Source organism: Triturus cristatus, chromosome 3_2 (genome assembly GCF_964204655.1).
Source record: "Triturus cristatus chromosome 3_2, aTriCri1.1, whole genome shotgun sequence".
Taxonomy (NCBI): Eukaryota; Metazoa; Chordata; class Amphibia; order Caudata; family Salamandridae; genus Triturus; species Triturus cristatus.
Window position 1 is genome coordinate 797,902,616 of NC_140584.1, and position 14,216 is coordinate 797,916,831.

Sequence of the window (14,216 nt, forward strand, 5' to 3'; positions counted from 1 at the left end):
CGTTGGCTCTAAGGATCTTCATTGGTTACCCATCAAGGAGAGGATTATTTTTAAGACTCTCTGCATTATATTCAGAGCAGCACATGGTCTGGGTCCAGTACCTTTGCAGGAGAAACTTACCTGGGAGAAATCTTCGTTCTTCCAGTGTAAATCTGGTAACGACCACCAGATTTAAGAAGTCCAGGATGGGAGGCAGAGCATTTGGTGTAGCAGCGTCACGCCTCTGGAATGATTTGCCCCAGAGTATCAGACAATCTAATTCCCTTTTTCTTTTCAGAAAAAGCTTAAAAACCTGGCTTTTCCCGAGGAATGAGCAAAATGAGCTTTCTACTTGCAAATAGGATCTTTGCTTGCTGATTCCATCTGTTCAGTCGCAGCGCCAGGATACCCGTAGGGTGACAGTCCGCGCTATATAAGTCTATAATACAATACAATACATCACAATGACCCTCTAATTTTCAATGAACTGGAAGGGCCCGATAATTATTAACATACATGCATAATCGCTACAAAGCATGACCCTGAGCAACTGAGACTATGCGCCCGATTTAGATCTTGGCAGACGGTTTACTCCTCACAAAGGTGATGGATTTCACGGCCGCCGAAATATAAATCCCATAGGATATAGTGGGATTTATATTTCGGCGGACGGGATATCCGTCACCGTTGCGAAGGAGTAACCCATCTGCCAGGATCTAAATCAGGCCCTATCTCTTTACATTTGCAAACTGCATAATAAATGTAATCTGTTTAGGTAGGAGATATAAACAATAAATGGGATTCTGAAGAAAAAAGTTGAAAACAACAGCGTGTGCCCTCTAATAAAAAGGAAACTAGGATTAAGTAGAAGGAAAAACTGTCAGATCATAATAATAGTTACTTACATGAAGAAACTAACATGCTATGTGTTTGAAACTTAGCTTTGATTAAAAGGTTAATAAATCTGCCCATTGACTGCAACTGTGAATGAAGGTCAAAGGGTTTCAGTCAAACTTTACAGTCCTAGGATTCTGCAAGGCTTGTGAACAAAAACTGACTTGGTGAAGGGAATTGGGAAATTTTCCAACATTCTGGAGGCTCTGAAAAGGCAGCCTACTGGTTTCCTGGATGGACAGTCAGCCAATGCTTTTTGGAGCTGTTACATATAGGAATCCCTTGTCCACTTTATTGTTATTTAAGCTCCAACCTCCAACAGCTTGCATATCAATAGACCCCCGAGGTGTACAGAGTCTTACCCAGTGTTGTTCATATTCAGAAGGCCTTCCTCTGTCCTCCTCCTCCTCATACAGATGGAAACCCTCTCTCCGTGCCTGGTGGTACTCCTTCCGTAATTGTTGAATACGGTCTGCGTTACCAGCGGACGGATGAATACTACAAATAAAAAGAAGGCATAAGTACAGGTAACATCCTTCCAGGCAGGATTATTAAAAAGTGGATAAGCTTAATTCCCTATGGATCCGCAAATCATTGTTACATGCACTAAATCCAAATCAAACCAATCTACAGTATCTGGAATATACTTGTTTCACAGATTCCTTTAGATTGCCAATCAGTTAATAAACCTCAACCATGCATGAAGACTGGGAAAACATTGGATATTTAAAAATAATGTGCTACTTGAGAACCTAGAAAAACCCCGGATGACCATTTAATAGTTGGGGTGAAGATGATCAACATGAACGTAGCCTTCCAGGCAACAAATCTGCACTGAAGGCAAATCATAGGGTCAAACTACAATTTTGTAATATTCGTATGGTGAGACTTCTCAATAGGCAGAGCAGTCTGGATTGAGACTGAATTTCTGAATGAGTTCGTGAATCACTGGGATCTGTGGAAAAATAGTCATTACATCCCAGGGCCGGCTCAGAAGGAGACCATCTTTAAAGAAAAGTTTTTTGCATAAATTCCAACAGGACCAATGACAACATCTAGAGCGAAAAACAAGTCAATCAGAGGAAGCCCCCAGGGAAGTGCTCATTAACAAGTGTGCTTCTATCCCAATTAGGGCTGCTGACATTCTGAAAGCTTTTGTGGAGCCATTTATCGCTGGGGCGCAAGGCTTCTGGATTTTGAATAATCAATTGCTGAAAGTATGATGACATCATGCTCGGAAAGTATACGCTGAAATTATGGTACTTATTTTCCAATATACCCAATTACTGTTCCTTGTGGGACTCCTTTTTTTCATCAAACTGTGTCTTCCTCCAAGGGGTGTTGCATTTCACTGAAGGAGATCGGAATGTATCACAAGTGACGCTTATGTTTGCCCTAACAGCCTACGATATAGAATTTGGTGCGTGAGTCTGGCTTTTTCGCGCTTACCAGTAGCAAAATCATTAACAAAACTGCTGTTTATTTTGAAAACAGACATGGTTTTAATTTTTTTCTGAAGCGCAGGGGCTGCCATACATCTGAATCTTCATGACTGGAGGAATAACGAACTGAAGCGCATCGGCTATTCCCTGAAAGTCAATGCCGGCCTTTGCGACTCATGTGGCTCTCAATGGTCAAATGGGCAATTCCGTTGTATCTATTCTGGGCCTGGACTGAGATGTTAGAGCTTTTGTGCACTGCCTTTCTCCTGCAGAAATATACATGGGACTGAAGAGTGAGGCATGATTTGACTTTTGTGAACCCACATTTTCTGCTGTGGCTCGGTGGTTTCCACCAGCTTCACACAATTCTCTGATTGGCACTTCAATGTTTTACTTTTGCTGGGGATTAATGCTCTTGGCCACTGTGGCAAACTTTGAAATATTAGATTACTTTTAGAAATGCAGAACTCTCTCTAAATACTATAGCACTTCACTTGATTTAATTATAAAGATATGCCTTGAAGTGCAGAAATGACCATGTATTTCGACACTTTGTTGGGCAGAGAGCCAGCTCATTCTGACCGTGGTAAGGCTTGGCTAGCTTGCTGTGGTCCTTTGTAGGCCATTGGAATACTTCTTTGGGTATTTTAAGGGTGGGGAGGCTAGGGGGTGGAGACAGAGGTTTGGGCGAAGGGGCCTTAGAGAATGTGAGATCCTGTGACGGGGTGGGCCCTGGAGCTCTGGCTCTGCATGGACAGCCATGCCTACCTCCCCCAGCAGCTCAAACAAAGGCATCTGAGGTCACCTTCCACGTCCAGGAGATGTCAGAATAGTGATTAGAACAGCGCAAAACCTTCACACACGAGCACAACCGTACTGTCCTTCGTGCAATAAAGACTCTTTGCCAGGTTCCCATGTGAAACATGCAGGTACCATATAACACACAGAGGCACCATGTGAGTTGGAAGTTATAGTATTTGCTTCACAGTTTCTGGCCTGACCCCATCAAACCCGTCAAATGACACCCGCGTGACTTGTATGAGCCGCCGTCCATTACTGAAGCATCCCCAAAAGGATTGCTGGTGGACAGGAAAATATGACCAATGCCGCCAGCATGCTAAAGACTGTTTTTTGTTCCTGAAAACATTCATTCATATGTCGTCTTATGCTCAGGGGTAAGAAACCTTTTTTTTCTCCTCTGCTTTCCGAGGGTTATTCAGTCAATGGTGAAACCAAGTGGCTCTGAGCAAATGAAGCAGAATAAAGGAGGCTGTTATATCTAGTTTTCCTTCCCTCCAGAACCCAATTATAATCCCTTTCACTGTTAAACATCTCTGAATGCCTTTTGTGGAGCGCTTGAAGGGCCTTGTGAATGGCGACGTTCACAGTACTACAGATGTACACGCTAACGAAAGCTGGGCTTTTATGCGGAGACCCATAGAAAGTCTAATGCCGGTCACCGCAAATGACGCGCTGATGAGACCACCGCTTCTGTCCCCAATTTGGGACTGTAATCTGAACAATGCCCAATCAGAGAGTCTGGGAAGAGACAAGTGGATCATCTGGCATAGTCACAAATCTGAAAGAAACACACAAAAAGCAACAGAGTTCCATCCTCTGTGCCAGATGAGATGTCCTCTGTCACTACCTTGTTGACTATTTTAAATCCGCTATAGCAATTTGTTTAGCTATTTTGCCAACATATGGAGCTTTGTCAACTAGCAGTAAGCTGAAATCTGGCATTTGACGTAACTTCAGCAGAAAGGCAGATGCATGGCTCCATACTTTTGTTTACTCTTTTAAAAGGACACAAGTCCTAAAAGAATACATTGGGAGGTGTTTAGGAAAGATAGGCAATCAGGTCTCATTTAGTGGCATTACCTGATGTGATGTCACAACCATATCAAACTCCTCACTCTATTGACAATTAGCATTTTCCTAGTCCAGTTAAGGCACGCACATTGGGAGAGGTGGGTGAGAGAGGGATTGGGTAGGGGTGTATGCAGATAGAAATTTTAAATAAATAGTAGCAAGTCCATCCCTTACATCAGCTATCAAAATCATATACTGCAAATTTTCACTGGAACAGACTGGACTGAAACTGAGGCTTAAGACAAGTGCATAACATACACTGTGACGGGCGTTCCCTGAGCCATGTGCTTTATGGAGAGATTTTCAAGCCCGCCAGACAATACTAAATAATACATTGTGGAGAGAGGAGTCAGGTTGTTCCCTTACACCTACAACTCCCAGGTAAGGACAGAGTATTATAAAATGGAATGTATAGTCCAAGTCACCCATATGGGAGTCATGTGGAAGGTATAAACATCCTATTTGAGAGTTTTTTTATAGAAGAATTATCCGCAACACACACCGGGGCATGCTAGGCATCAGCAAGATTTGAGCTCGGGCACTTCGACCTCTCCCAAAAAGGCTAGTAGGTTCACAGTGAATGCCATGCCGGCCTACAGGCTCTCATGTGCCAGGCACAGATACTTCAGTGTCACCTCTGAAAGACTAGCATGCTTGGCCAGATCAGAGGCTGCCAGTGATGGGCCAGAGTAGATCAAATGTCTTGGAGAGGCCACATGGGCAAACGTCAGGTTAGCCAGATGCCATGCTTGCACATCTCAAACGTGAGAGTATACGTGGGACAGATCACTGACTTACCTGCATGATGCCTCTAGGTGTCAGGCTCGGGTCAGGGCAGCTGGTTTAAGGTAAATAATGGATAAAAGCAATGAACTGTGGACAACTCGGGGTCCCACTGGGAGTCAAGAACAAGTGAGAAATCCAGCACATGATTGGAAAGTATTTCACATCTATTCTGCAGCATGAGGGATGACTACAAAATACCTTCTCCAATAGGCCCACCTCTTGCCTTCTGACAGCCACCCAACCTCAGAGAACCGATCTTTCGATGCCGATTACCTCCCATACCATGGACAAAGGAATTATGCTATGCAAAAAGCAAAACCAGGAGGCGTTTAACCCGTAAGTAGATTTACACTTTGGATGCCATCAAAATATTAAACAGGACAGGATTACAAAATACAAGGCACTAGTGCCTTACTTAATCATGGGTGCACAATTCCCCTAAAATATGCTACTGTGAAGGAGAAACTGGACAAGAATTACATAAGTGTCTCACTCACCACCACAACAACCTCACGAAAGCCAAGGACACAGTAGTAGGTGAACCGTTTTTGGGACCCAGCAGTAACTACTTGTTTGTGATGTACCAGACAGCATCTGAAGTGGCCGCAGTTCTAACTCGCTACCACGGCTTTGGTCTGAAGAGATGACCTCACCAGGACCTGCCAGCACTCTACGGCAGCAGCACAACAGGTATTGGGTTAGACTGCCACCCTGCCAGCCCTCAAAATACAGGGGTCTCAAAGATGACTATCTGGGTCTCCGCTCATTCCCTTACCCTCCCCACCCCTCCTTGGCAGTAAACAGTGATATGGTCCAGATTGGTAACCAGCAAATAGGTCAGATGTGCCACAGGTAGGAGTACTCCCCAGTCTTGAGATGTCCACGACTCTAGCCCGCACGTGCCTTCCAGGTTTATGTCAAATCAACGAAGCAAACACAGTGTCTCAGGGAGCCATGGGGTAGATTCATAAACCAGTTTAAATGGAAGACGGATGGCACCATGTAAAATTACTATGTCTATTTCATTTATAAAGTGCTTTTACCAAAGCCTGGTAATCAAAGCGCTTTTGCCTACACTAAGGATAAATAGAAGGCTGATCAATGTCATTCGAAGAAGGATTTAAAACCACACGACAATTAGAACAAACTTCATCTCAGCTCGTGGATTCAGAAAATCAATTTGTTTATCTATATTGAAAACTGCCAGGAACCTGCTTCGTATGGTTGTGGTTTCAAAAATATGGATCAAAATAAGGCTTTATTAGCTAATCTAAGTGATCATGAAGTAGGTATCACTCATGAAGGGTGATCAAGTACAAGTGCACTTGGGACTTTGTAATCAAAGGTAGTTGCCACGTTGTCGATCCTCTTTTTAATGTTATAAGTATGCCTTATTTTCAGCTTGAGTGACACATATCCATTAACAGGACTTCAGGAAGAGAAAAAAGGGTGGGACTCCAATATTAAAATGTAATCAGCAAAGATCAACATACAACTAGCAGGTGTCAAATCAGCAGATTGACTCGGGTAGATCTAAGTCAACCAATGAGAACCAATGTATCAAGAGCACCTCAAGGTCACGGTACACAGACAGCAAACATCACTGACAACTAACACAATAAACTGATCTCTAGTCCTGCCTCTTATATAAGTGTGATAATTTGTTAAAACATTCCACACGTAACTGGAAGGGGCAGACCCCCCCCCCCCCCCCCCCCCCGGGAAATCAGCACCAACGTCAGGATTTGGAATATATTTCAGACAATCCACTTCTTAAAACCAAAACTAGATCTCTATGGATGCGAGGGCAACACCTTTACCTAACCTATGCACGGGACAATCGTGTAACAATCTTCTCGACCTGTTGGAGCGCACCTGTAGCCTTGACAACAGGAAGAAAAGCACTAGAGAAATACAAAACTATAATACGACAACGAGATACCCGTCTCATTCCATATGTACTACACACACATTTCGACATACCTACATTTTATGTTACATACACACAACCACGTTCAGCATATTCTTCTGTGCAAAGCGCCTTACACAATCATGATCAAACCTAAAGAGAACACGCGTTCTGCCCTACAAACAAATACTTTTGCAATAAACGCTAATTCACACCTAAGTCGTTGGACAAAGCATTTTATTTTATCTGTTGGGGGTGTGGGGGCTTTCAGTCTGCAAAGTGTGGCGAGAAGGGCTGGGCACAGGGCTGATATGAACATCCCTGGCTGCTGTGTAGCTCAGGCAGGCATTCTTGAATCTTAACTTGGCGCCTGACAATTATGTGAATGTATGAACTGCATTCAAACTCACCAGATGAATTCAATCAACTCCGTGCAAATATCGCATACATAATCTATTAGTTTACCTCGAAGAAAGTGAAGCATTGAATCCGCACAGAATGAAGTCATCAGTAATGAAAAAAGAAACTGATAAGGTAATATTAAAAAAAAAAACGCTTTTCAACATCTGAGGTAAAAAATTAGACTCTGACGTTAACCTATTCTCCATCACCCTTTAAATGCATAAATTAAAGGATGGAATTGATCAGATAGCGGCTGCCGAGTCGAAGAGCAAGGAAGACAAAACCCCCGGCTGCTTGGAATGCACAGGCTCGCGCAAGGTTTGCAAGGGTACCTGAACTCGCAAAACAAAGGAGGGGAGGAAATAAAGGCGCAGCTGGGGAAAAGCACCGAGTGCGCTCACCGTCTGCTGACCCTCGAGAAGACCCTGCACAATGGCAGAATTAATATGTTTGGATGGAAAAATAACTGGCAACGCAGGGGGAGATACAGAGCGCGGGCCCCGGACCTGTGCTAATTAATTATAGATGAAGTGCCCCATTCATGCTACCATCGCATCATGGATGGATGGATGGTTGGACTGACTGCACAGGTAACCACGTCTAGGTGTGGGGCCCTTCCAGAGAGCATGGCACAGGCTGTGAACAATGCGGTGCAAGAGGTGTACATGTAATAAAAGCCAGGATGGCTCAACAGTCAGGCACATGCATGGACACTGTGGACCAAGTTACATTATCATACCCGCCAACTCCGACGGTGTCACCGTATGTCACAAGATGTTATCACATGGTCACCCATGAAAAAATCAGAGATCACACATTGGAAGACAAGGTAGCTGGAAACCCATCTCATGTACAGAGGCGCTCACTTCTGCTGGCCGTCAATGGCTTTATAACTTCTCCAGAACATCAGTGTCAGCCTTAGAAGGTTTTGTTTGTATATTTGTTTGGGAGAAGGGTGCTCTTGCAACGCTCGAAACACAGCTCGTCTCCATGGCCTTCTGTGGCCTGAACCCTTCTAGTGCCTCTCCACTGGTGGATGGCACCACCACCTCTGAAGTCTCTATTCCTCTCTGACAGTGTAAGATTTTGATGGTTGTCAGGACTTCATAATGAACACAGGAGCCAGGGACAAATTTCAACAACAGAGCAAAGAGGCACAGGAGTGTGGCACCCCAGCTGTGGTTATCTGGTACCTCGTCACTGGTGTCACCAATTTAGCAAAACTGGCAATTAATTGAACATGATGAAGATATCAGGAAAATAGTTCAAGGGGAACTGAAGTTTGTCTATAAAAGATGGCAAATATAAAGGACATTTTAGCGTGCAGAAAGACCCCCACTAAGAACAGCAGTTGCGAAGTACTCAAAATAAAGGCATTTTCCATGCTAGGAATTTTCACGTTATTTGACTATTATACAAAGGGACCTTATACTACATCCAAGTGCAGGCAAAAAAATCATTTCAAACAATATACTAAATGTGATGGAATGAGTGCATTAAATGAATCAAGTGCCCCTGCAGCAACATTCAGTTGTAATCATCCTTGAAAGGATACTGAAACAAGCATTGGCAAGCCAATATGTCTCACCTTTATAATGTTAGAGCTGAACTGATGAATTTGTCAATGTTTGTTTCTGAAGTATTGTTTAAGAAAAGTACGTGAAAAACCATTTCAAACTCCTGGAGGAAAAGCACACACATATTCCACATATTCTACGGTATCACAAAGCTGAACACTGATTCAATGTTTTTAGTCTTTATAAATGGCAGGGTTTATTTTTCAAGTACTTTTCACTAAAGAAACTGAACAGAATTTAAAAAGGAAAAGGAAGTGTTAGAATGAAAAGAGAAAGCTTGCCAAGGTCTAATTTACTTTCCAGACCATCATCTGTAGTAGCCGAGGGAGCAGATTTATTTATGTTTAATTTTATTTGTGCTTCTCCAAAACAATATAACAGGAATTGACTAAACATCAACAAGTTACATCACATCATGTGCTTTAGAATAGTTGACAGGTCAATAGTGCATAAGGTAGCCAGTTCACTTAACATTTATACAAATATTATCACATCTGGAATGCTACGGTACCATTGGATGCGCTACCAAAAGCAGCCGTAAATAGAATCTTAAAACCACTTGTGCATGGAAGGAATCGCCAGTGGTTAAACAAATTGCAAGTATTCCTCCCATCACCTTTAGTGTGTTTCATGTACCGCCCTAAGGGGCATGGGTATGCCCAGACGTGGTTCCCATGCTCACTTTCACTGGATTCAAGCTAACCTGGCTGATGAGGTGTGATACCCCAAAACCGGTCCCAGGATGCTTCTTTCCGGTTCAAGGAGGACCTGGCTTGGACGTTTGGACTAACTAGACTTTTCCCAAGAGGAAAAGGGTCAAGACTGATTTGCATATGGCTGGAGCTAAACTGGAGTGGCACGGTGAGCAAAAGAACAATGGGTTTGGATGCTACCTCGAGCGATCGCCATTGGTTAGACAAATTGCAAGCATTCCTCTCATCCCCTTTTGTGTGTTTCATGGAAGGAATCCGTGCATTAAAGGAACCTGGACCTTGCATCATCTCATCACCACTCTATGCCTGGTCAGTAGGAGTGCCAGAGGTGCATATTTTCTGGTAACACCAGTGACGCCTTTGACATACCAGAGCGATGCTGACATAGGGGACCTCTGTAATCTAAAACTCATCATTCCATCTAACTTGGTGTAGACCATATGCTAATACTTCTGCATACCAGGATACCACCATGCCAGATGCATAAGATCCAACCCCTCCAAATCACATCTCCAACATCTGGCGTAAGCAATTCAGCCCGTATTTCTGCAGTCTAACCAGGGTATAATACGCTCTATTAACCTAAATGATATAGGTCTATGCCGGCTATTGAGAGAAACACTCCTAATTTATCAGCCCCAATATAGTCAGACAAGATAGAATATTTATGGTCCTACAATAGAAGTTTCATGTTGCAAAACTAGTGTTCTTTAATTGTAAAGACATGTAGTTATTAAGTGGTTTTATCAACTTTCTGACAATGGTCAAGGTGTTGCTCAGAGCCTTCAAATTCTGATCATTAATCTGGTCTTATTCATTAATACACAACTTGTCTTTGGTTCATGCTCCAAGATATGGGGCAGTCTGAGGGAATCCATGTTACATTACTATGTCACACGCTTGCTCTTCTTCCTCTGCTTTCATCAATCGCTTTGCGCACTCCTGTGATTGATTTGATTTTCAGATTCTGCCTGGGCGCCGGGAGCCTCACCAAAATGACGTGTCTTAAGTTAAAGCAATATTTAAATCCAAAAGCAGAAGTGTAATTCTTAATGTTCTTAATGATTTTAGAAATCATTTATATATTAAGTTGTCATTTTTAATACTGTATTGTGATGATTTTTTGATTAACCAATAGCTTTTTAGGCTGACGAAAAACCACAACAGTGACACATTTTCTGCAAAAAACATCATCATTTGAGCCAGATTCAGTTCCAAATCATAGAACGCACAAGAAACTATGTTGAGGAGGTGACTGGGAACATTTATCGTCAAAAAAACATTTTGGTACATCAGAACCTCGATCCAAAGTTGTTCTTATGAAATTATTTTGGTGGTTGGATTACGTTTTAGATTTACTTTATTGTATTATGTGTAGCTTTTATATAAGGCTTCATACCCCACTGTCGAAATCTGAACTCATAGACGAAAGATAGCACAATTACCTTTTGAGAAGTATTTTTTATTAATAAATATTCAGAATAAAATTAAACTACCACAGGAGTAAAAAGTAGACTCCAAACCAATCAGGTGACCAGAACAAACAGGTAAAAACCAAGGATTGGGGATTCTGAGAACAAGAAACTCCGGGATAATGACGGCTGTTTGACAAGCAATTGATTATGTGTCCTACATGTGAAGGCTTGCCCGTTAGATTTCCTGAATATAAGGCTGGTGGATATTATAATCTCTCTCTTTGAAGTTTGCTCTTATATTGAGACAAGAAACTATAAAAGGAAAACTGTATGATGAAAAATACATTTGAGGAAATTCATCGAATTATACAAGTCTTGAAAGCGTATGTTCCAAATCAGGAGTGATCCTAGATCTTGACGCTTTGTATTGTTGTACACTGGGGGTAGGACCAGCTATGGAACTGCACGGACACGTTCCAATTTGTTCGGAATTGTGAGTGCATTAGACTGATGACGACTCCTTCATAGTTATCAATTTTTTAATGAATGCCTACAACAAGCATTGACTGCTTGTGCAGATTAGGGAGTTGTTGGTGGTCTTATTTCGGGAACGAGGCCTGTTGTGAGCTTTGTAGGTCGCTGTCCCCTCTGATGCCACATGGCATAGATAACACCTCAACCAAGGCTCATCTGACCTGTTAAGATGAGGGATTCACATTCTATAATTCCACTCCTTCAGCTAAAGTGGTCATGTCACAGCAGTACTATCATGTAGTTGGTACCCAGATCACCTCCAGGTTTCCAGTTCAAATTCATTTCAGAGGAGGGATGATCACAATCCCTTAATGTGGACCGGGATGCAAGAACAGTTCTCTATGGGCAGATTTGCACTACGGTCCCTGGCACAAGGGACACGTTTGACATCCTTTATAAAGCAGCTAGTGGTGGAATATGTATGAACATTTGAACATTCTCTTCAACTAAATTAGGGGTGGGGGCTTATAGAACCGAAGGCTGCAAATGAGGGCATTGCTTCGTCCCATGATGCATTAATTAGTAAACAAATGTGCAATTTTACTATCTAGTGCTAGTGACCTGGCACCTTTCGCGAACACTACCTTCAAAGAGTGCCTGTAGTCATTTCACTACTTAGGACCCCATTCTAAGTTTGGAGGAATTCCTGTTGTGGCTGAAAACCTGAATTATGGTCTGAATTGTACATCACAATGGATACATGAATACCACACTTCCTATATTTCCAACCTGGATATTTCACCAGGTAGAAGTTAGTGACAATTCTGTGTATAGGAAGTAGCAAAAATGCATGGGTGGATGACAGTGACAATCAGGTACAGAAACACTATTGCTTTCAGTAATTTATAACTTCTAAGGAAATGTTTAGGGTGTCCCTGGGAATACAGAGGAATTCCTACATTGTTGCATTACTAATACCCACAGTATCAGTAATTCACGGAACAGGAATACCAGAGTGGTACACCTGAGCCTGCTGCCCTGGGTATTTCCATATTTGTTATGCAAGCCCCACTCCCACAGCTAGAACATCATCATTTGTAAGATGCTGCCAAATGCACAACAAACAGTGATGTGTCTGGTCACTCTGTACAGCAGCTGCATCAGTCGCGGGCAGCTGAAAGCCTCCCTGACATTGGGGACGACTCTGAAAGGATAACTTTGTGGTTGACATACAGATGCTCCTTTTGATGAGTTTTCAAAATCACCAAGGACACACCTTTAAATCTGTGAAACTCATATTTCTGTGTGGTTTATAGTGAGGGTTAATCTGAAAATAATCCTTCGTAATTTATTACTCATAGTAATATATCCACCCCACCTTTGCCCACAATAAAAATTGGGGAATTTGCATGTTTTTCATACTCTATTTGCACACTTACTTCAGCCTTTTGGGCACTAAATTTAAGGTTGAAAATTGACTGGGGAAACTATTGTGAAGATTTGTTGCGACTTTGTGGAAGCTATAACCCTTGAATTTAAGACTGGAGAAAATCTAACACATTTGCAGATTTTCCACAGCCATTAACGAGCTCTTTGGGTAGAAATAACCTCAGATCTTGACGGTGTGAATTAGGATCTGACATTTTGGCCAGGAGGTGGCACTTATTGTGCGTTTGCGTGTCACTCACGCGCATCCTCAATGTTGTGAAATGGGGCCTCTGTTCTGAACAGCACATCCATGGAACACCACACTGTAATATCTTCACTTCATTACAGATGATCCTCATTTAATAAACCTCAGAAAGATAAAGACTGGAGCGTGCATGCGTCAATTATAGATCAACGTAAATAAAAAACAAGTAGGATAAGCAGACTCCTGACATAGATGGACTGGTGGGATACACCAGCTATCTTATGCAGAACTGGTAATATGCACGCTAGACGAGAATTATGGCTGCTCCAAGCTTTGCTCGAATTTTCACTTTTCACACTGAACTGAGAGCATACACATTTCCTGATACCAAATATATTTACACAGGATTACCTTATTGTAGGTGTCACATATAACACAATATTCTGCTGTCTACAGAGTACTTCATCATTCTTTTTTAAATATAAAAAATTAAGCAAACCACGGTCTGTTGCTGAAGCCTGAAAATCAGCACATTTTTCCTGCAGAATTTGCTCTCTCTTCTGGGTGAATATAAGGATTTTTCCTAATAGTATTGTACAAAATAGAGCAATGAAGTATTTATAAAATAGTTAAAATGTTTAAATGTCATCTGCCAAATTAGTATTTAAAATCACAAAGGACAAGGACTAGAAAGCTGCAATTTCTCAAAAAAGTGAACTTAAATATAAGTAATATTACCAAACTCAATGTAATGTTTACATTGCACTTCACCAAACAACTGGGGGAGTGCAACACGGAATGTAGGTAGCACCTGATCGAGAGACAGGGCAACACAGCACAGCAGAAGAGGAAAAAGAAGTACACAAGGGCGACAGCTAGAAAAAACATTCACTTTCATTGGGTGCTTAACCAAAAAGAAAAACGTAGTGCTTGAAAAGTAAGCAGCAGGAGGACACAAGTAATGAGGCAATGCTCCAGGGGAGGGATAAACACATCAAGAGGAAGGAAAGGCACACACAATGACAAATCAAAAGCAAGCAAATGAGAGTAGCAATGTTAAGCAGAGGACAGACTCTAAGCCCACTGTAAGCTGTCAAAAGGTCTTACACTGTCTAGTAGG

General features: G+C 42.1%; 1 protein-coding gene across 1 annotated transcript in view; it reads right to left on the reverse strand.

Moving 5' to 3' along the window:
* PARD3B (par-3 family cell polarity regulator beta) overlaps nt 1–14,216 on the reverse strand; it is a 2,086,630-nt gene that overhangs the window by 359,868 nt on the left and 1,712,546 nt on the right. Inside the window, exon 21 of the mRNA XM_085648929.1 lies at nt 1,236–1,371. Within this exon, the coding sequence (XP_085505055.1) occupies nt 1,236–1,371 (136 nt within the window). The remainder of the gene's footprint in view (nt 1–1,235; nt 1,372–14,216) is intronic.